The sequence below is a fragment of the Aythya fuligula genome, chromosome 1 (assembly GCF_009819795.1).
Source record: "Aythya fuligula isolate bAytFul2 chromosome 1, bAytFul2.pri, whole genome shotgun sequence".
In the NCBI taxonomy this organism is placed as follows: Eukaryota; Metazoa; Chordata; class Aves; order Anseriformes; family Anatidae; genus Aythya; species Aythya fuligula.
In genome coordinates, this window is record NC_045559.1 from 53,418,432 (window position 1) to 53,442,058 (window position 23,627).

The 23,627-nt window shown below is 40.6% G+C and overlaps 1 protein-coding gene across 1 annotated transcript; it reads left to right on the forward strand.

The window, feature by feature from the left end:
- Positions 1 to 88: 88 nt before the first annotated feature.
- ST13 (ST13 Hsp70 interacting protein) lies at positions 89 to 20,178 on the forward strand. The gene is made up of 12 exons (XM_032190357.1): positions 89 to 222; positions 3,529 to 3,586; positions 4,874 to 4,943; positions 5,039 to 5,109; positions 5,691 to 5,757; positions 6,247 to 6,331; positions 9,685 to 9,795; positions 11,139 to 11,241; positions 13,154 to 13,270; positions 13,961 to 14,024; positions 15,024 to 15,124; positions 18,373 to 20,178. Exons 1-12 carry the CDS (start codon positions 113 to 115, stop codon positions 18,499 to 18,501), a joined length of 1,086 nt encoding a protein of 361 aa, XP_032046248.1. The 5' UTR covers positions 89 to 112; the 3' UTR covers positions 18,502 to 20,178.
- Positions 20,179 to 23,627: the final 3,449 nt, after the last annotated feature.

Genomic DNA, 23,627 nt, shown 5'->3' on the forward strand with positions numbered 1-23,627 from the left:
GGCGCCGCGCGGCGGCCGGCCGGGGGAGTGGGCGCGTGCACGCGCGCTCGTGCTCGCGGCCGCCATCCCGCCTGCTCGCTCCCGCCCCGCCGCCGCCGCCGCCGCCGCCGCCATGGACTCGCGCAAGCTGGGCGAGCTGCGGGCCTTCGTCAGGCTCTGCAAGCAGAACCCGGCCCTGCTGCACAGCGAGGAGCTCGCCTTCCTCCGCGAGTGGCTCGAGAGGTGCGGGGAGAGGACCCCGGGCTCCCCGGGGCGGGAGGGGGAGAGGGAGGGTGAGGGGAGGGCTGAGGGGGGGGGCGGCGGCCGCTTCAGGGCTGCTCAGCCGTTAACCGACGGTTAACGAACGGGGCGCCTCATCCACCCCCTCCCCGCGAAGTTCTTCCTCTCCCTCAGGTCCCCGGGGGTTTTCTTCAGGTATTTGGGGGAGTTGCGTGCCCGGAGCCGGGATTTGGGAGCGTTTTTCCCGCCAGGATTGGTTTTTCACGTCAAATTGTGGTAGCTGGGGGGGTCCCGGCCCCCTCAGGGCTGTGTGGGGCGGGACGGGGCGTGCAGCCACCAGGGCTGCGCCTTCTCGGGGAGCTGCGTGGAGCTCAGCACAGCCTGGCCTCAGGTGGGGGGGTGAACCCGGTGGGTTTCATCCCATCCCACAGCCTCACCTGGACCTGCAGCGCCTGAGTGCTTTATCGCATCCATCAGGCTCACCTGAGCCCAAAACTCAGAGGTGTAATCACCCAGGTGGGGTTGCAAATGGTTTCAGAGCAGTGAGTAAAAGGTACTGAAACACGTTCTTACGTTTCTGCAACCAAAATTCTGAGCAGAGTTTTGTTTTAAAGCTAACGTTTCCAACGAAAATTAGTCAGCGTTTCAAAATGACGCTAGCCACTAGTAGAGTCGGAGCGAATTTCAGCTTAATTAATAAGTCAGCTTGATTTCTGGCTAGCTGTTAGTGTTGCATCAGAAGCCTTAGATCATCTCTGCTGTTTTCACGCACTTATCTTCTGGCCTTTATTTTGTCTAGCTGCGTGGAAAGCATTTGCTGCTGCATGATAACGTTTGCAAGGGAGTTTGACATCCCTTTTATTCAAATCACTTTTTTTTTTTTTTTTTGGAATTGCATGCAAATATAAATGTTTTGACGTGAATTGGTACAAAATAAGCTATTTAGGGGAATGTGCTTAAAAAAAGAAACAATGGTATTAGTGAAAAGTAAAGCACAGAACCCCTCATTCACATACCAGGCTTTCTGCCTTTTTTGTTGTTGTTCTTATTGTTTTGTTCAAGTAGATTTTAACCCTGTTGTTAGTCTGTAAAGACAACTTTGCTGTGAGTGCCAAAAGTGGATGCAGAAGTGACAGCTGCAGTTCTCCCAACAAATCATAGCAGCAGCGCTTCTCCTCACCGTGATCAGCAGAAGGCTGGAGTCCCTGTTGCAATGGAGTCCTGATGGCTTCCCAGGAGTTGTCACCAGGATTGCACAACTGGTTCAGCAAAAGACTTGATTCCAAATGTTGTTGTGCACAATTTGTACAGCTCAGTTTCTCCTGAGCTGCAACTCAGTTTCTCCTGAGCTTTTCCTCCTGAAAAACTTGCATTTTTCTCCAAGAGTATCCTGTGTATCTAAATAGTATTGAGGTTAAATAAAATATGCAAACTTTGCATATCCTTACCATGCATTTAACCATTGTAACCATCTACTGTTTTAAGGAAGGATTTTAGAGGAACTTGCTTTAGAATTTTCAAGGACTATGAATAAAACTGCTTAGCCTCAGTTGTTCATGAAATAGCATAAATATATATGCATGTAAAAAAAAAAAAAAGGCATGTATATAAGTGTACATGTTTAACATACATCCACATATCTCATAGCCTGTTTTAAGCTTTGGAAAGGGTGCCTTTTGGGATGTGAAGAGAGTAGAGAAGACTGACCAGGTGATTTCGGCCTCGAACAAGGTGCCAGACTTGAAAACGAGCTGACCTCCAGACCAATAATTTGGAATTGCTCTGAAACTTAAGTCCTGCAGGCTTTTTAGATGTGCAGCAGAAGTTCCAAGGCTCCCCCAGACAGCTCCCATTTCTTTTTCTTTCTGCAGTTATGGCCAACTTTTCTTGACCTGCCTGTTCAGAAAGCTAGGATGAAAATTTCTTGATTTTTACAGAAGTGTGGAGAGTTGTATGCCTGACTGGCAGCCCGCAAGAGTAAAAATTAGAAGGGGCAGTTACTATGCATGCAGTATTTTTTGCTTAGCTCTCTAATGGTTTATCAGCCTGGAGTTGTTCAGTCCTTGGAGCATAACATAGCTAAAGCAGTATCAACGTACCAGGGACACGTGTAGATTTTCTAATAGCTTCAGAAGATGCCTTTAAAAAAATAAAATGAAACTTGTGATATTTTTTTTTTCTTGATATCATTCCTGATGTAGACTAGAAGTAGCATAGTGCTGTTTGACCTGCCCTTTGCTGCAGGTCCTTGTGCCAGGACCTGTGAATCCTGCCACCTTCCCTTCTCTGCAAATTGTGTGGTTTTGGGTTGCAGTCCTTCCTGGAAGCAAACACTCCTGGGCCCTTCCAGTTTCTCCTGCCTATTTGCCCACTTCCTTCCCTTCTCCCCTGCATCACATCGAACCAGTTGTGTGGTCAGTGACTTGGCTGAGACTGAGTTGATGGACTCAAGTGTCGTCATTCTTGTTGTTGTGTTTTTTTGTTGTTGTTTTTTTCCTTTTGGAGTGTGTAGGGGCAGAGCAATTGAAAACTATCTGTAGATGAGAAAGTGGGGCAGAGAATGGATGGGAATGGTAGTCCTTGTGGCAGCCTGCCATTAGATATGATTAGATGCTACATGAAACAGCTGGAGAATTCAGCCTGCACTTCTTCCTGGCTGCTACCCAAAGTTGATAGAATATAGAAGTTTATTCTATATTGAGAGAATGCTGGCTATACAGAGAATGCTCTTAAACGTGTAGTGAAAGTACAAGTGCTCTTCAGCTTGCAGTGAAAAGGCATGGATATTGCAATGCAGAAAAAAAAATGCTGCATAGAGAACAGCATTTCTGTTAATTATATAAGCATTTTAGACCCCCAAAAAATCAGGATAATAGACATTTTTTAAGCCATTGGGGTTCTGTTAGCTTGTTTGAACCCTGTTTAAAAAACAATTCTAGTTTTAATAATAGCTTTAATAATATCTATTTTGGACTTGAAATAAAACTTATATTTTAAGGGAAAAAAAAAAAAATCAGTTTCTGCCAAAAAGGCAACTTTTCCTTGTGAAAAAGGATGGATGGGTGATGTGTCATGCACTTGAGTACAAGTTACAGTGCAGTTTTAGGTGAAAGAGCCAATGTGTGTTATGTTACATTGTGAAATCGTGGATGCCGTGTGCTATTTTTATCACTTTTACAGTGAATTGGATCATCGTGTTTTCTGTCATAACAGAAAGCTGAGACTATCAGCAGGATTTGAATCAATAAAATATGGCCCACTATTTTGATAATCTGTTTTCTTTTTTCTCTTCTCTGTTTTGTTGAAAAGCATGGGAGGCACAATACCACCTGCTCCAGCCAGCACCTCCACAGATGAGACAAGTAAGGTGAGGTATAAAGAATTTTCTAACTGCAAGATAACTTTTGCAGGGTCCAAATGTTATTGGGTATGAAGAGAGAAACAAAAATTACCATCAAACTTCACTTAAATAGTGTGGGTGAATACACTGGGGTGAATAATTTTGACAGTTCAGTCTGAAGCCTGCCCATTGGGTGTCATAGACAGTCATTTGTTACAGATGGCTTTCCAGTTTGTTTCAATTGTTACCATGCTCCATTTCCTTCATCCTGAATGCCTGATGTTCTCAGCAATGCAAATGGCAAACACTCGAATTTCTATTTTGTAATGTTCTCATGGTCTGTTTATAGACCATTTCTGCTGTCATTAGTGGCTCAAATTATAATCTCTGCATGACAAGAAGTACTGGAAGCACAATAGGTAATGAAGTGAACAGTTAAATTGTCAACTTTTTATGACAGCATTGTGGAAGAGGTGGGTGTGGGTTGTTTGTTTCTTATTGTTTTAAGGGAGACAATAAATCAGGCTTATAGATGTTTATAGCGGGATTTTTCCAAGCTTGAAATTATTATTGGAAAAAGCAGAAGAGATTTTATTTTGCATTTAACAAGACAGTGGTTGCTTGCAATACTGGCTGACTAGAACTCTGGGGCAATTGTGTGTAAGTAGTGAGTATAGTCCGCGACACGGAATGGGAAGGCAAACAGCTTGTGTCTGTGATAATGGAGGGTGTGCTAAGTGGTGGGGTTCAAAGGAAGGTAGTGAAGTAATTAAAAGTTGATAGGAAAACGTGGGAAATTATTCGAAGTATGTATAAGTAGCAAAGATCTCTGACCTTGACAGATAAAGAAATATTTTAGTCATTGATGCTAGCTTATTGTTCCTTGTGAAGGACCTTAGCTTAATAGTACTAGATGGAGTGAATTTTTCATCCAGAGAATGCATCGGGGAGGGCAGGAAGACTGCAGTGGCTAGCTAGTATTCATTGCAACACTGGTTCTAAAGTATGTATTATCTGGATCATTGTGTTTGGTCATTGAATTATACAGTTTGAAGGACAGGCTTTACCAATAATATAAGTTCATGAGTAAAGATTTGGGCTCTGAATTACTTGTGTGTGTGTGTGTGGCAGACTTAATCTCAGAGGAGGAAAAAAGGAAAGGAGAATTCTGTCTTAAAAATAACTGTTCAGCTGCAGAGCAGTCATATGCTTTGCAGATTCATTTTGTATTTTCTGATGCATTGCTATTTATTAGATTGGGAGTAGAATATCAGTCAGAAATAGTGTGTGCTTACAAATACATTTCTCTTTCAGGGCAAAGCAGAGGAACAGCCAGAGGAGCCAGTTAAATCTCCTGAGCCAGAAAGTGAAGAGAGTGACTTAGGTGTGGAAAGTAGATGGCATATCACAGTTAAAATGTGAGTCTAGAAATCTCTGTTTGTGGATGGAGTCTGAAGTTGATTTTTGCTTTTCCCCCAGAAATTGACAATGAAGGAGTGATTGAACCAGATAATGATGCCCCTCAAGAAATGGGAGATGAAAACGTGGAGGTAAGCACAATACCTTCAATGGCTGTGGCAGTAGGAAAGGAGAGAGGTTTTGAGTTTAGTTGATAATAACAGCTGAGGGGGAAATTTGGACTACATGGCTAGGTACTCAGCTGTAGTTCTGGATCTCTTTGACCTGAATGGAAAACTTGCTGGTTTAAAACAACAATCTTTTCTTTGTCAAGAGTAGTCCACCAAAAAGTTGAGTGAGGAAAAATAAGGTCAGAAAACAAAAACAACAACAGCAAAAATATTAAAATGCACACGAAAACTAGATCTGTAGCAATCTGTCACGATTCAACTACCAGAAGGTATTTGAACACTCTCCTGAGTGCTGTTTGGCTGAGTTGAACACTCAAGAGAGCCTTTTCCAGCTAAAATAACGGTGACTAGTGTCTCCAAAATGAAAGCAAAAAAGATCATAGTTTTAGTACTGTGATTTAAACCTAAATTAAACAAAGGATTCTAGAGACAGAAAAGTGCAGCTGCTGCCTTTGGTGTTGTCTTTGGTGGTCCTTCTGGCCTGGGCTCTAGCTTTTGGGTTTTGTCTGTGTGTATGTCATTTTGTTTGCTTATTTTCTTAGGTAACGGAAGAGATGATGGATCAAGCTAATGAAAAGAAGATGGAAGCTATCAATGCTCTAAGTGAAGGTAATATTTTTTAGTTGTTTTCTAGTATATGTTAAAGGATATAATGTTTGGGGAAAAAAAAAAAAGAAACAAACCTGAAGTATCTTGGACCTTCTTGGATATCCAAAACTAGCTATGACATAAAGGCTTTTTAAAGAACTGTCTTCCCCATGTGGCTATCGCTGGGGGAAGTACTGCAGCATCTTAATTATAAACTGACTGTTACAGTACTTCCCTACGTACTGTGATTAGTGTCTCTAGTGGTTTGTCTTAATGCAGTGAAAAGCTGTGTGCTTCCTACGTGATTGCATATGAAGTCAACTGGACAAATTTAACTTGGAAAAGTTCCCCTCCTCAACCTTCCAGCGTTCCTTGTGGAGTTTGTACGTCAATAATGTTGCAAATTGGATTTTCTTTTGTTGATTATCTTCCATTTAAGATAAGGCAGGCTTGGCAACTTGGATGAAATCATTTCCTAATGATGGAAACTTTACTGGTACTCATTTTCAGGTGAACTTCAGAAGGCTGTCGACTTGTTCACAGATGCTATCAAGCTGAATCCTTGTTTGGCCATCTTGTATGCCAAGAGGGCAAGGTGAGTCATCAGAAACTAGTGATTTATGTTTCTGCCTGTTACTCCCTTAAAGAGCTTAAATTACGCTGGCAAGATCTGCGTAAATTTAAAAGGAGTGAAGGGAAAGAAAAGTACACTTTGTGCATTTTCTCCTGTGTGTGATTAATGGAATTTGCGGAAGCAGCCATCTAAACAGCCTTGATAGTAGATCAAATAACAAAATCATGTACTAAAATACATTATGGTAGTTTATGCCTTGTGGTGTGTTGAATTAGAATAATGCTGGATCACAAATGCCTGAAACATTTGAAGTTTCTACTACGATTATGTCCTGTCTAGTTACAAAGTTAAATGGATTAGGTGAATTCCCTCCCTGTTGTGCCTGCTAACTATGTTTCTTGACAGAAAGAAGCAGATATCTTTCTGTTCAGCAGTCCTATGTTTGAGCAGAACGTACCTAATTCTCAACATCAGCCTTATTTCAAATTACATTTACCAGACTGCAGATAATGAGTTACAGGCATAATGTCAAATTTGATTTGTGGTAGCCCTTGTCTATGATGCACCAATGTTTATTTTCCTAAATCTTGTGGAAGACCAGGGATGTACGTGTTAGAGAAGCATGAGTTCCCATGGATATTTTTTTTTCCTTTACTTTTTGCACATAAACAAGTCACTAAGCATGGATGAGTTGATAATTCAGTAGATCATCTTTAGAGTAAGATAAAGTTCAATCTGTTCAATTTTGATGACTTCCACGTGATTGCTCAGTGTCTTTTAGCTCTTTTGTTCCACTACACCTCACTGGTAGATGGCTGCTTCTTTTGTATGTGCTATATCCGAATTTTTGTGTGTACACTGTGTACCTCAGTACTCTAGTTTTTGCTATTGTTGTGATCATAGTTAACATTTTAAAAACCTCTTATGGTGCTGTATCTTCTCAGGGCTGGGATTTTTTAGCAATGAGAAGTGTAAGCATCAGGAGAAGTTTAAAATTGACCTCCATTTCCTCTTTTACAGACATGAATAAACTGTATACTAGGTTATTGTAAAACTTAAAGTGTAACAGCTGTGAGTAATGAAGTGCTGTGAGTAATCCACCTGTCATTGGTGGACTCAGGTTTTGTTTTTTGTTGCTTAAGGGTTTGTTTCTTTGTTTTTGTTTTGTGTTTATCAATATTCTAAGACTGCCAGTAGCATTGGAGCATCTCTTACTGGTGAGGTGTAGGTTTGGGATAGTTCTTTGAAATGTCCATGTGTTTGTTACTAGGAGAATGTGAGAATTTATTCTTGTTTTATAGCAAGCTTTGATGAAGTTACAGGCACTCTGTAATTGCTGACACCTTTTTTTTTTTTCTCCTCTGAGTAAATGTAAAAGGGCAGATGTTCTTACTTGGAGTATCTTGACTACTGAATACTCAGCCAATTCAGGAATGTTTTCTATTGTTCCATACAGAGATGAAGTATGAAATACGTGAACCTCTTAGACATAAAGCCCTAATAATTAATCAGATATGCTTGTACATTGTAAAACTTGCAGTTATTAGCCTTAACTGAGAGGGGATCAGGCTAATTTTTTGGGTTTGTATGGTTTTTGTTGTTTTTTTTTTTTTTTTGGCTCTGCTATTTTCAAAAGCAAAAAGCTCTTGATAGCAATTAATAACGAAAAACCTTCCTTAACACAGAAAATGAAAATCCCAGCTAATCCTTCATTCACAGCCAGACCCTTAAAATTAGGATAGGCTTCTCATGGCCCAGCACTGCTGGGAAAGACAATTTCACAATTTACAGTCCCAAACTGGAATCAAGCCTTTGTTTTATTAATGCCTTTTGCATTTGCCTTTTGGATCCATTTGAAATGAGCTTGCTCTTTGGTAGGGTCCCCTGAAACTATCAATACGGTGCATGTTCATGTGTCATTAAAGTGTTGTAGCAAATACAGCAAGCCAGTGATTGTGTTACTTCAGAAACCAAAGCCAGCAGCTCTCCATGTGCTGCATGTTCTGTTTTTTGTTGTTTTTTTTTTTTTAACTACTTGTCCTAACAACTTGTGATCTGGCAATGGCCATGTCTGATAATGAGTAGTCTTCCGAAGGATAGTCCAAGTCCTAACACAGAGAGCAGTTGTATCAGGTGAGCTTAAACAGCCCACATCATCCAGCATTCAGTTTCTCTTGGTAGTTGACAATCCCAGGTGTCTATGAACCAGTAGTATATGAAAAAGGGAACTGAGATGATAGTCACCTGTCCTGTTTTTTCACCCTTTGGTTCACAACTCATAGGCTTACTTATTTAAAACTGTGTCTTTATACTTAACATGCCAAACATCAAAAGTTACTGTTTTCTTTGTCTTGGTATGATTTTGAGTCTCCCACTGAACAAATACGAATTAGCATTTGCAGTGCTCTGCAGCAAGGGTTTTTGAAATCTTAACTAAATGAAGGATGTGATCCTTTCTTTTGCCTCTGCTACCATTGTTTCCTTTGTCTGGTGGTTCTTGTATGTAAAAGAACTGTCAGTTGCTAAAGAATCCTTGTTGTTCCCCCTACTACTTGTGATTTTTATAGACTCAAGTTCTGGTGTTTTCTTGGTTTGTTTCTGGATGTTTTCTGTACTAGGCTATAGGGTCCTAACCTGTTTCCCTTTATAGGAGGGAGCAGCTCTGCTTTAAAGATGCTGCATTTCTTGGGACCTTTCTCAGTTCTACTACCCATCTTTGAGATGGAGGAGCAGAACCAACATTTCACAAAGTATTCAAGCTGAGGTCCAGTGCAGATTTAGACATCAGTGTGATGATGTTATATTTTGATTACTTTCTTGATTGCTGTCTTTGATTTTGTGCTTGTTGACTCCTCTGTATGGAGGAGCTTAAGGAGCAGGCTGCGAAATCAGCTGCAGTACAGTGTTTCAAGGACCCTCAGTTACATGGGCTGGGAAGGCATGAAAATGGTAGAACCTCAGTGTGATAATTAGTGCTTTATTTCCTTACTGTTACTTTAAAGACAATGTAACATGGAACATGTAATACTAGCTTCATTTTGTTAAACTTTGTTAGTTGCCATTGGCTATAGACCGCAAACAGTGTGAAATCAAACTGCTTTTTGCACTTATCCTTTCCTTATGCATTAAAGTTGTTCTTCTAGGCAAGGCTCGAGTCTGAATGTTGAATGCTTGCACTTTTTTGCTAATGATTCACATAGCATCAGGGGGGAAAACTAAATTTCACTGACACTGTTATCACTACAAAATCTTTTTTGAACTCAGCTTTTCAAATGTATCTCATTAGCTCGCCTGTTAGTCATCAAAAATTATTTCCATCTTAAGTTAGTAACTTGGCATTTTAACATGTACAATAAATGTTCTTGTTCCTGCAGTGTTTTTGTGAAACTACAGAAGCCAAACGCTGCCATTAGAGATTGTGACAGAGCCATCAAGATTAATCCTGACTCGGCACAGACCTACAAATGGAGGGGGAAAGCGCATAGGTAGTGAACTGCAAACGTTCTTGATACTCTCTTTACTTAACTCAGGAGGGAACAACTTTGTCTATGCTTTTCTTTACTCTGTTTTTCTGTGAACTGTCTGTCTTGTATGTGAGAGCAGTGCTCTTGAGCCTAGAAACCATTATGCTAAGTATATGGATTAGAAGAAAAAAGGACGATGGTGACTTAAGAATAATCCTTCTGCACTCTTATTTTTTCTCCTCTCCTTGATAAGCCATCTTCTAATGACTTACTGTCATACTGTAAAGCATTTTTTTATCATTTGCTAAAGATTGTAAGCTCTAGAATAGAGTGGGTTTTATTTTGGGGTGCTCTTTTGTTTGTTGCTTGGCTCAGTTATAATTTACTAACCTATAATTCTAAATATTTCTCTGCTGCCTTTATTCCATAGGATCCTAGAGCTCTTTTACGTAGCAAATTAAACTGTCCAGTTATTAAGGGAACCAATTGTTGAAATGAAGAGTAGTATTAAGTGAACAGTATAATTATTTAAATTGCACTATGTCAGCAGGATTTCCCCCTAACTGTAGTTAAATTATTTCTGAAATGAAAATACATCAGCCAAAGAAATAAGGGGATGCTTCCTTCACTCTGTATAAAAGTGGAAGGAGTAAGTGTTAATAAAACTCCTAATTAATACATGAATTACTCTGAACAGTGTTTATTTAATAAGGGCTACAATTTTAATAAACGGTGTGAAGCCTAAGAATGAGAAAGTTGCAGTGTAGTCTGGATTAATCCCCCGTCGGTCATCTGAAGTGCTTTGACCCCTTATCATTCACTTAAACCTCTGATTATCACAAGTTTGTTGTAATGAATAAAGAAGTAGTGCTGCACAGTAGCTTTTATTACCTCTTCAACGAAGACCTGATGTAGGCAGTTACCTGGGATGTGTAAGTGCTGAGTAAACCAGGTGCATGTAAGCTTGATTTAGCAGTGGGGTAGAGTTGTACAGAACACTGACCTTGTAGTTTCACACCGAGTGTTCACCTGGCGATGCAGAACATTTATTAGTGTGCTTTGCATGTTTATAGACAGGATACCTTCTCCCTGGTAGACTGTTCTTGTTTTTAGCAAAGAATGACAGTAGCTGATTTAGTTTTTCTTGATTTTTACCTAATGCAACAATTACTATGGAGGTATAGAAGAAGCAAGCAAATATCCTCTATAACATTATAAATCACGTGTTACAGAAAACACTGTGATTATTAGCTTGAAACTTCTAGAAGTCTCCATAGCTGCAGAAAAAATATTGGACGATACATGGTTGTAAATACCCTGAGCAATACCTAGAGTTCAGTTTGCTTTTTTCTTCTGAATTCCAGACTTCTGGGTCACTGGGAGGAGGCTGCTCATGATCTTGCATTAGCCTGTAAACTGGATTATGATGAAGATGCTAGTGCAATGCTGAAGGAGGTGCAACCAAGGGTAAGTGGGAAAGGATAGTAGAAGTCCCTCTCCTATTTGTTTTAGAGGTGTCTTTGAAATTCTTGTGATATTCATTGTGACATCGAATGTCCACGTGTCAGCATTAGCATTCATCTGACACTTCAAACTTGAGTTTATAAGTGCTTCTGTGTCTTCAATCACAGCTGTTTGTCTCTGTTTACAAATTAGGTCTCATATAACTGAACTATGAAACAATACCTTCCTTCTTAATTGAAAAATCTGAAATAGTTGAAGTTTGCCAAGCATTTTAGAATCTAGGCTAAAAACGTTTTGTTATCACAGTGTTCTCTTGCTGTTCTGGATTTTTTTTTTTCTCCCAAAATGTTTCCAAACTGATCATAGCTTCCTCCTAATTGTGTTTTACAAAGTATTCTTGGCTGTGTTACTTTCATTAGTCCACCCCATGAGGGCAGCATAATCTCTGTGAGACTGGTTTTCAGCTTTTCTCAGGTGGTTCACTGCAGCATTGTTCTGATGAAGAACATCTGTGTAACACATGCAAGATGTCGTAGTAGGCTGTTTTTTCATGTCTTAAATATTCCTGTAAAGGCATTCATGGATTACGTATCGCAACTGCTGCATTCTGTTGGGTTTATGTGTCAACATTTGCGGGAGGGTGGGGCTGAGGGGCTGTAGGGGTGGCCTTGGTGGGAAGAGACCAGGAGCTGCTCCTGTGGTGGGCAGAGCCAGTTCCAGCCAGCTCCAAAACAGACATGCTGCTGGTTAAAACTGAGCCTGTTGCACTTCTGTGATGACAAATTTAAGAAAGGGCTTTAAAAAAAAATGCTGTGCGGCAGCTTGTGAAAGGAGTGAGGAGGGGGAGAGGTGAGAGAAACAATCCTGTGGACACCAAGGTCAGTGAAGAAGGAAGGGAGGAGGAGGTGCTCCAGCTGCTGGAGCAGAGATTTCCATGCAGTCTGTGGAGAGGATCATGGTGAAGCAGGTTATCTCCTTGCAGCCCATGGAGGACCCCCATGTCACAGTAGGTAAATATGCTGTGAAGGAAGCTGAAGCTGCAGAACAGAAGAGTATCTGTGTGTAAGAGAGGCTTATAGCTGTAATTTGTAGTAGTATTTCTGTTCCTGGACCTCGATTTATTTTTAATATATATATATTTTTATTTATGGGAATGTCACAGGATACTTGTCATGTATGGTATTAAAGCTCTGCAATTTGTAAAATTACAAACTTTTTTTTGCAGTGTTATATAAGGATACGTTCTGGCTTCAGGAAAATAATGCTGCAGTTAGTGTTCTATTATTAAAGTGATCCCTGATTGAGGAATCTTAGGGAGTTTATTAGTCTCCTCCATGGGGGCTGCAGAGTTGATACCTTTGAGAAGATAGGAAGCTAACTTGCTCCCCATCTGCCATCTCTTGCTTTGGTTCAGGTTTTCTTTGGTCTGCTTGAGTCCAGTTGTGTATGCTGCCAAGGCATCTGGAACAGCAAAAGCTCTGTCTAACAAGTCTGTCTGTGCAGGGGGAGTTATGCTTCCTGTTATTGTACCAGGGAAAATTCCATTCTCCGTGGGCAATTCTTTGGTGTTAGCCCTGGAAAAAATGATATTTCAGCATAAAAGCAGGAAGGACTGTGGAACAATGTGTTTAAGTTCTAACTATGGTGTAAGTCCTGGAGCTGTACGGGAAGAAGGTACTAGACTAGAGTGCCTGGGTCTGGTGAATCCTGCAAGGGCCTAGTATACATTAATAACAGACTGTGGTAGAGAGGAAATAGCATGTGCACCCTGAAATAAGGGGGCTTTTAGGATGTGAACTCAAATCTTACATTTAAGAGCTAGTAAAAACAGTTGGTTACACTTGTGTATTTTATATTGAAATACATTGTGTGGTGTACTAGAACGTACCTGAAATGCTGCTATTTATTGTAACAGGCTCAGAAAATTGCAGAACATCGCCGAAAATATGAACGGAAGCGCGAAGAAAAAGAAATCAAGGAAAGAATGGAAAGAGTGAAGAAGGCACGAGAGGAGCATGAGAGAGCACAAAGGGTGATTATTTAGGCTTTAACATTAACAATGTGGAGAGTTGCATAGTGTTTTTTTTTTTTTTAATTAATTGCACAGGAAAATTGATTTTAAATCTGATATTTTAGGGTGATATTTTCTGTCTGTGTTACTTGACCAATAATGAATACTGGAGATTAAGGCCTTGTACTGCATCTGTTGTTTATGACAAAGACAGGTTCTGGTATCTTTACTAATCCAACAATTTCAAGAATTCAGTTACTGTTTGACTATACCAGAATAGTCTTAACTTAATACTCATGTCTCCATGTCTCCCAAAGTAGGAGTTTTTAATTTCAAAATAACCCTTTGCTTTTCTTCTTCACTTCCTGACAGCATTGACTTTTTTTTTTCTCAGCTTTACTAATATATTTTTGCAGCATGTGTTATGGGTGGGAGTGTTTTGTAAAAGTTAATGGGCTAAAACTGATCATTCAGTTCATGCTTAGTAAAAACACACTCTGCATAACTTATCCAAAGAAACGTACTAAAGTAAGTGTAGACCACTATTTCTTGTCTGAAGTACTGCACTACATACAAAACCACATTTGCTTATTGCTGTAGCCTACTCCCATGAAGCAGTCTCAGCTATTTTTCTTCCTGAAACCAGTTGATAAGTAGAAAACAGGCTGCAGTTCCATTGCTTCATGTGGAATGATGTGCTTTCCTTTATAGGAGGAAGAAGCAAGACGACAGGCAGGAGGAGCTCAATTTGGCGGTTTCCCAGGTGGCTTCCCAGGTGTGTATTTTTAAGCACCATTTACTTGAGGTAGAAGTGACTGTGGGTTTTTTTTCCATATGCTGTATTATAACCACAGTTCATAGTATTTCTTCACAAGACTGAGAAAAAAATGTTCTTAAGTTTAAAACTTGTCTACAAGTAACTGGAGCAGTAGTGGGAAGAGGGATCAGATTCTTTCTCTCAAATAGCTGGGTAGTTGCTGGGTAGTAAATACATGAAGACGAGTCAGTCTTGATTAACAGAGTGAAAGAATTTAGGTCTGAGAAAACAAAGATGCAGTGTTTGCTTAATATGTGCTGAAAAAATAATATAAAATGTTTTATAAATTACTCAGCGTGGCTTGGAGCTGTCTTGCTTAAGAACAATAGTTTTAAGGCTGAAAATTGGTTGAGTGTTAGGGAAAACTGATGTTTGGAAGCTATTGTTGAAGAGGATTTCTCAAAGGAGGCAGTGCAGTTTTTGAACAGTTCCACGAGGAATAGCCTTTCTGTGTTATTTTTTAATATAATAAGTCAGGGAGAAGCAATAGCTCCATGAGGATCGCATTTTCATATTATTTTTGAGTATAACAAGTTGGGGAGAAACAATTGAAGTTCCAGCTTAAGTTGGAATGAGCCTAGGGCAAAAGCAAATCAGTAGTAGTAAGTCCTGAGTTTGTTCACCTCAGGCACTCAAAAATCTGTTTCTTAGACTTGGGTTGTACCTGATTTAAGTTAATTAGAAAATCACTGCATTTGTGTATAAGGTGATAGGCACTCACACTAATTACAAGCCTCCTATTTCATTGGGTTAAAAATATGTATGAAATAAGATGCAGGTCCTCACACACAGAAAACCAATGCCCCTGCTTTGCATTCAGTGGAGCAGCTGTAGCTTTGTGGAAGACAAGGTGTTGGAGGTGTGGCAAAGCAAGTATGTTTTGGTCTCTATCAGTGAGCTCCTGTATAGCTGAATTAAATGTTTTTCCTCGTGCATTCTTGTGTCTTGGGTTTGCAGGTGGATTTCCTGGGGCTATGCCTGGAGGTATGCCAGGAATGGCAGGTATGCCAGGTCTCAATGAGATTCTCAGTGATCCAGAAGTCCTGGCGGCCATGCAGGTGAGTATTTGATTAAAATCAAAGCTAAATGCTTGGAATGAGGGAGGAACAGCTCCTGTGAGCTGAGGGAAGAAAGATGTGACCTTTTGGAGAGCGGTGGGGAGTGCTTGCTTATTTCTGTCGTGAAATTTTCTTTCTGTGCATGTGTGGCACCAAACTGTCTGGAATCTGTTAACTATTTGTCAGATTGACAGGAACTTAATTAAAGGTGTCATGTTGTGTCTCCCTCCTTTCCCCACCCGGTACTTGCATACAAGAGACAAAACTGTATGCTGTGAGGAGTTTATCTTTTTTTAAGTCTCTTGAACAGTTATTTTGTACACAGTATACTTCAATTGCTCCTTCTTGAATGTGTACACATTGTGGTGAGATAATTATGCGCAAATTACTGTTAACATAGTTGCAATGCAATATATTGCAGTAATGTCGAGAGGAGAATTGCCCAAGTGTTTTTTGCCAGAGGCAAAATAGTATCAGTATAGTTCTACATCTGGCACTTTCTGAATTCATGCTCGGAAAGTCTACGTCCCCAGTGGGCTTGATTAGTAGCTCAATTATTTAATTGCTAAGTGTCATGACTAGTTTTACACAAGAAAAGTATTCTAGCAGATTGAGTAGAATGCATCTGACAGCATTAGGTTGGCTAGGCAAAAAGTGAGCTGTGTTTATTTGCATTCTAATGTGGTCTCATATAAAAGCATGTTGCTGTGTTTTTTTCTGGATTGCTCTGGTTAAGCTAGAGTTATGTGATGTTCTCAGGTCATTGAGCAGCTATGATAGCCATTTAATAAAAGCATCACGAGGGACTGTTACTTGGTATGCCCTGAAATCCTTAAAAATGCATCACTTTCTATGCCAAAGTTTATGGGTTACCCTAGTTTAGTGGTTGCTGGTGTTTGGAAATGCACCTTTTACCTGAGCTGCTATGGCAGCAATGTTGTCTTGGATCCAAACCATCCAAAACAAAAAAACAAACAGAAAAATGCAGTTGCATTCATTACCTGACTCATTTATGCTGTAGTACAGGCCTTTGAAATGGGAGTTGCTGAAAACAGCTTTGAAGTGCAATTAAATGTTAAGTGCTTGCCACATGCCTTTAAAAAGGCTCCGTTGCATGCTGATTATGGATACCCTGAAATACTATAGTACTCTGTTGTAAGAACATGTGTTGGCAGTGTTTTTTGCAGAACCTGTTAGCTAAGCCTTGAGCGTCTCATTGACTTTTGCACAGACTTTAAATCTAGCTGTGATTTGTTTAACACTTGACCTATGTGTCTGCACTACCTTTTTTTCCTGAAATGTCTGCCTATATTCTTAGCCTCTCTGTATCAGCAGTGCAGGATAGAGTCTTAAAAGCCAGGAGTTTTTACTGCTTGACTTGCTGCTGCTCAGTGCAACTGTGGGTTGTGTTTAAGGATGATGGTAACTGATAGCTGTTACTGATGCTGTTTATGAGGTTTTGAGGAAAAAAAAAAAGATAAGGATTCACCCTAGTCTGTCCCAAGTCATTAATCTTAAGGTGTTACTTCAGCTTACCATGTGTAGGGGCTTTTCATGGTGAGTTACTGCTGAAACTGTAGTATTGAGGTTAAATCTCTTCTGAGTTTGTGACTGTTAACTCCTCACCTTTGAGACTGCTCACCTTGAGCTTACATTGAAGCATGCCCAAGTTAACTGGGTATGCTTTCAAACTGAGCTTACCTTCTGTAGAGGCAACCAAAGAATTAGATATGGCTGCTTATGGATATATTTACAGAAGTTACTGTTTATTCATATGCAGGTGGAAAGACAGATTTAACAATATAGCATGGTCTTTATAGTCTTCTAGCCTACTTTGAATTCAGCAGCTTGGGAAGTTTGGGTTTGTGAAAGCCATCTGTTTTCATACGAATCATGTAAAGTGAAGGAAATATATCCAGTGCCTGATTACTAAACCCTACCATCCTAGTTTTCATAGACTTTGCAGATCCTTTTTGAAAAGGGAGATAACACACCTTGTAATTCCATCTAACAAAAGATAAGTCTTGACTCTTTCAGTTCCCAACATGTATATAAACATGACTGAACCACATGGGTGATTTCACTGCAGTACACACCTACTAAATGCAACTTTTGGACCAGACTTGTTAAGCAGCTTTTGTCTGTGTCTGATGCTACAACAGATATGTGGTGGTGTTATTGTAGCACAGACAGCTCTGCGGACACCACTTGGGTTTTGATGGTTTCCAAATAATAATTTTGCGATAGCAATAGAATAGAAGTCTAGGGAAGGTTGTGTCCTTTAGTGAAACTACTTAAATGTGCAAGAAAGAACAAGAGATGAAATTACAGTTATATACTGGACATAATAAGCTGCTTGTATTTTTGCTGGACTAAAGAAAACTTGAGTCTCTCATGCAGAAGTTGTTATCATGGAAATGTTTTCCCAGGCTGAGATATAAAATCAGCCCGTGTGGATTTATTGAAGGACATTGTTCAGAACACACTCATGTGAAATGAGCAAAAATAATTCTAATTCAATAGAGGCTAAAGGTGTACTAGAAATACAGAAAAAAGTATTAGCACTTCTCATACTAGGTGGGGAAGGTGACACTGGTCAAAAGAACACCAAACTTCTTTTATATATATATGAATGTGTTTATTAAGTGCAGCACAGCACTGTGATGAGAGACAGAAGATTCTCTTCCAGTTGTGACTTCCCAGAGGAGGTGGAGAATGACTGAGAATCAGATGCATTTTAAAAAGCCAAATATTGCCAAATCATCTGTTCACAGTCCAGCAGGTTAAAGTTTCTGCTGCTAGTAGGAAAAGGGGTGAAAGGAATGACTAGCAGCTATTGCATGGGGAGGATAATTACACTGCCATGCTTGATACACATACAGAGCTCCTGCTCCCTCCTTCAAGATGCATTTGAAGATACTTGAACAAAAATAATTCAGTAGTTGTGGCTACATTTGCTAGCTTCTTTTCTAGGCAAAAAAAAAAAAAAAACTCTCCCTTTTCTCACACATCATACTTTCACTGTAACAAGTCCAGTAATGGCTCTGGTATTTTCTGATACAGCATTACCAGCATACACTGCTTCCTTGAGTATTCTTTAGGAGACCTTTATTTATTCACTCTGGTTTAGACTTGCCATGTTAAAAGCAGAGCAAGACAAGTGGTTGTGTTGGAACCAAAGAACCAGTAACTTTTGTAGACTTCTTGTTTAAATGCCCTAATTGTTTGCTTTTTCTGTTGTCCTGCAGGATCCAGAAGTTATGGTTGCATTCCAAGATGTTGCCCAGAATCCAGCAAATATGTCCAAGTACCAGAACAATCCCAAGGTCATGAATCTCATCAGTAAATTGTCTGCCAAGTTTGGCAGTAAACCATAAAATCCCTGGTTCATAAAAATCATATCTGGATGGGAAGGATTGATTTGGCTAACCAGTGTTGCAATAAAACAAACCATTGTACCTCTGATCTTCTCAAGAAGAGAAATGGGGTGTTCTAAGGAGAACTGCTCTCTAGCCCCACGTGTTGACTTTATTCAGTGATTGGTTCATAGCACTCAAATTATATTCAGGTGACCTAGTTTCAACCATGCCTCCTTGTCAAAGAGTTGCAACCTTTTATTGTAAGTATTAAGACAGTTTCCTTTGAGTGAAAGCTCCTGTGAGAGATTGTAGTATTCCAGGAGCATAAAATAAAACCCTTTCTTTTTGGGATGGTGGTGGTGGGTTTTTTGTTGTTTTTAATTATTTTTCCTCAGTGAACCAAAAGGAAGGAAGTTTAACAGATGAAGTCTGTCTTAATCCAGTTAGGACAGAAATGTTGGCCTAGTCACAAGTAGCGAAGGTGGGACAAGTCTGAAGAATTAACTGGATAAAGGAATTGTCTGAAAACACGTCTTTATTTTTTTTAAATGAGTGACTGACTATATAGCTATTAAAATGATCAATGTAACCATGCTAGCTAGTTACACACTGGAACTTCTGGCAGTACTGCAAATAATGTTGTATTTTGATCACCACAACTGTGCAGCAAAGGTTCTGTCCTATCCTTTGCACAACCTGGCATGAAGTACATATTGTGGAGGCCACAGAGGTTTTGTTACGTGCTCAATTCTTGTCCAGCACCTTCATGTAACTTTTTTTTTTTTTTAATCAGTCCTGGGTATGGGAGAGCAGCTTAATGTCTGTACTCATGCTCTTGGCCTTTCCCAGTTGGCAGGTCCTCTCTGGTTGCACTTGCCCTTCCTTGGGGCATGCTTACCAGGTTTCATTTATTTGGAAACTTGAGGGAAGGAATCTTGTTCCCATCACTACCTCTGTCTCACTGCATGCAAGCCATCCAGAACAAGTAAACACAGAGTTAAAAATCAGTGATGGGAAGAATACCCAGCAAAATTGCAGCTCTGGGTTCTGAATCGGTTTGAGTCCTTACGTGCTTACAGATAAAATGTATTGGCCAAAGTCCTGCTGTCTGTTTAGAGATGGTGACTCTTCCTCCACCACATACTGTAGTCTTCCATCTTCTGTTGTATCCCTTTCTTTAAAAATAAAAAAAGGGGGGGAGTGGGGCTGTTGTGGTCTCAAACTTCCACGTTTTTGAGGCGTAGAATACAGAGGAAAAGGTGAGGTAATTGGAGCAGACAGAATGTTCTTCTAACACTTGTGAATTAACAGCATGGGTATCCTTCAAGCAGTTCCTGTGCTGCTGATGTTCAGTGGATTTGTCTCCCATAAAGACCATTGTTGCCTCTGTTTGTCTTAGCTAAAACGTTACCTTTCTGTGGAAAAATGATCATAATTGTCTGTTTCCCCCTTGAGTCGCAACCTTCACATGTTACCTTTTGTAATTCTGTATCTAAAGCCATAACTGTTACCACTTTTAATTAAAAATGTGGATTGGTGTAGGAACTCAAAAACAATTGCAAAAAATAAACCCCCAAATGCTTTTTCTCATACTAATGACCCTGCAGAATGAAATGTGAATCTTTTTGCTTAAGAAATATAGTTCTGAATACTTCTAGTAGCCTTTAAAAATAAAGTATGGTTTTGAAAAATAAAGCTTTTTGGGTTTGTGTAACTTTCTGATAAACTTATTTTGCTGCAGTTAAATGTGGGAGTGCTTCAATTGAAGTGTATATATACCTTGTGATTTAAATCAGAACTAAGTGCTTAAGGGCTTGTCTTCATGAGCAGGCGAACGCAAGCAGTGATCGAGTGTTTCTTTGTGCCTGGCGTTTGGTCATATTCTGATCTCCTCTTCCCAAGGGGAGACACCTGAAGTAGGTCACCCCTCAGTATAGGCTGAAACCCAGCTTCTGCTTCATTCAGGCTGGTGCATCTGTGCTGTGTATGAATTAATCTTAAAAGATTCATTCCTAACAGTTTCCTCTTACTCCCTCTTAGCTGCCTGTGTTTTTCTACCAATGACTAGTCAAAAGTTGGAAGCTACCCCAGCTAGTAGAAATTGTTCTCTGCATCCTGCCTGCTTGCTTACACATCAGTTATCCTTATTCAGAGCTGACTGACCCTAGCAAAACCTTCTCCCCATTTTTTAGTGTTAGCTTTAGCAAGCTAGCTGAATTCTTGTCTCTGGGAACGCACGTCCTACGACTTCTCATGTGTGGGTTCTGTTTTGTTTTGCTTTTAATGCTATCTGGTGAGCTAACTGGAGAGATCTCTGGACTTATTTCAGTTCCCCAAGTTGCCCAATTAATGTCTAAGCCACTAAACTGGTTTGAACAGACGTGTGAGTGTAGAAAGTTAACTGCACCGGGGAAGAGCAAAAATAATAGCTCCTATTTTGGGATACGAGTAGCTGAATGACTGTTGTGTAACTGTTGTGTTCCGTGCTTGCTCCAGGACTTAAGGGCAGCTCCTTCAGGTTAATTGCTTCCATTGCAGCATGGAGTAGGGATTGGGCTTGTAAATACAGCAGCAGTAATCAGCTTAGCTGATGACTTGACTCTGAAAACAGTTGAGCTGCAAGTGTGTCTGAGCTGTTTGGCCAGCACAGCCTGGTGTCTGAGGTGCCAACCCGTGTTCAGGCGGGCATTTTTGTTGTTTGAAGCAAGCCATGTGCTGCGCTGTTTGGGTTCTCAAGTGCCACAGCTTAGATGACCTGCTCTGCCAGAGAATGGGATTATATACCTGCAGTCAAGGGTCAGAGCCCTGTTCCATAGCGTGTGTGTGTATTTGAGTGACTTGTCTCTCTCTGTTTCAACTGCTGCTCCAAGGGAGAATAGGAAATGTCAGGACAGATGCTGATTTTTATTGTGCTACTCAAGTGAGCACCACTGTGTGGTAATGGGGAGAATGCAGGGCTTGGGGCCTGTCTTCTAATTTGCCAGATTGTATTTTTTTTTAATTTTTTTTTTTCTCAAAAGTGCCCTCACTTCACTGTTGGACTGTGAATAAAAGACGCTTGCCAAAGTGACTTGTTTTTCCTTCCGTTAGATAGGCAGCAGCCAGACTGTCTCAAAGGTGGACAAGACTGGGCAGAGCAATGTTAGGCCAGAGGCAGAGTGGGTCAATAAATGAGTCTTAAAAAGCCACGTGAAGGTAAAACCGTGTGGTACGAACAGATGTATCTGCTGGCCATTTGCAACGAGTTGTAGTTCCAAAAAAGCTGTCTTTTAACACCAGGTTTTCTCGTTACATTCAGGGCATCTGCAGAAAGCCAGTGCAAGCCAAACTCATGCATAAGTCCTTCTGTGAGATGCAGAAGTAAGCAACGTTGTTCTGGGGGCTTGTAGCAGCTGCTGTCTGCACAGAATCCTTCACCCAAAAGGACAGGAGGTAAGGGACTTAGCCAGGACGAGCTGGAGCCAGGTCAGCTTTGGCATCCACCTTCCTGTGGGACGTGGCGTGCTCCTGACTGGAACTGGCGTTTGGATTCGGATCCCCTTAGGAAAACCCACAGGGCATCTAGTCTGGGGGACCCTGCAGTGCTTTCGTGACCGTAGGGCAAGGGGGGTTGCTGCAGCAGTGGTAGAAGGCCAGAGGGTTGTTGGCTTTCATCAGCTGCGCTGTGGTCTGCAAGTGGCTGGTGCCAGGGCAGAGGTGGACTGGAGTACTCAGGCAAGAGGGCAATTTGCTAGGAAAATGGAAGTGTTTTCTTCTGATGTCTAGAGAAAGGTGTCTCCTGAAAGTTGCAGCGCTTTGCAGAGGTGGGATTCAGCCACAGTTTGTACATGGTGGAGTGAGGGAAGCGCTAGAGAAAAGTGATTCTGGGATCCCAAAGAGCTGAAGGAGAAGGAAAATGCAGCTTCTGCTTGAATGCAGAAACAACTGTGTTGAGCACTACAGGACGAGTCATAGGAGCGCAGTAGCGTGATATAAGCAAATGCAAGTACAGGGGAAGTGAGAACATTTATAAGGTAATAACAAAAGAAAATACATGAGGTGGTGGCTGGCTGATCTATGCTATGAAGCAACAAAGAAATTCAGGTGACTGTGGTATGCGAGTAGTTGATCACCTTGTGAATCAGGCTTAGGGAAGTTGCAGCCTTCTGGTGTGGTCCTCACAAACAGGAGCTTAGCGAAGGAAGCTTTGTCTCGCGGCCACCTGTGGCTGGAGAATCCACTGGATGTAAATACTGAGGACTGCCCTGTAAATCTGAGTCTTCATAACTAACCAAGTTGTTAACTTAGCCTTACTAATGAAGTGTTATTACTGTACCTGTCCTTGATGTACAAATATGCTTCTGAGCTGTATATTCTAGATGGATGGTCTCAGACAGCTTGAGATCTGCTTGTCAATAAAGAAGTGTATTTGCAGAACGCCTTGTGACTCTTTTTGTGAAGTGGCTGACAAAGTTGTGCACCTTTTGTGGTTGCACATATTTAAGTATGTTTACTAAAAAATAAAACTTTTTATTTTTTTTATGCACAAATATTTCAGTGGCAACAAGGAATACAAGTTTCTACTAGCTGTAAAAACAAACAAAAAAAAACACAGAGGACTACAGGATTAGGGGCAGCAGTTTACCTAGGAATTTCTTCTAGAAGGACAGCAAGAGAAGCAGTCAGATGGTAACTGTAGTTTGTACGGAACAAAGGTACTCAAAGACAAGGTACTGGTTGTGAGCTGTGAAATAGCAAGGAGGTGAGAAATAAACCAGGTTGTAGTAAAGGGAAATCTGTTATTAAAATCTTTAGTTTCCTAAAGCTCGTGTTCATCCTTTGAAGGCTAAGAGTTTCTAGAAATTCATTTGTATTGTGTAGTCACAAAGAAAAGCGTAATAGCAGAAGATTGGATCAGCCCCCTTAAAACCAGAGCAGTGTTTAAAGTAGGAAAATTGCTTTTTTAAAGTGGGCCAAAGGAACAAGTTATGAGGAAGTTACCAGAACTAGATGTGAAACTATCAAGGTATTACATTGACAATGAAGTAGCAGCTACCAGCCGCAATACCTCGAATTAGAGAGAACCTGTGCTGACGGTCAGCCATTGATATCTACCATCTGAAAAAGGAAAGCACCAAGTGCCATCTGCGCTTTCCCATTTCAGG

Excerpts from the sequence above, each read along its gene's own strand:
- ST13 (XM_032190357.1), top strand. The coding sequence starts at position 113 with ATGGACTCGCGCAAGCTGGGCGAGCTGCGGGCCTTCGTCAGGCTCTGC. Across the intron at positions 4,944-5,038 it reads AAGTGAAGAGAGTGACTTAG|AAATTGACAATGAAGGAGTG; the intron begins GTGTGGAAAGTA and ends CTTTTCCCCCAG. Across the intron at positions 9,796-11,138 it reads TGGAGGGGGAAAGCGCATAG|ACTTCTGGGTCACTGGGAGG; the intron begins GTAGTGAACTGC and ends TCTGAATTCCAG.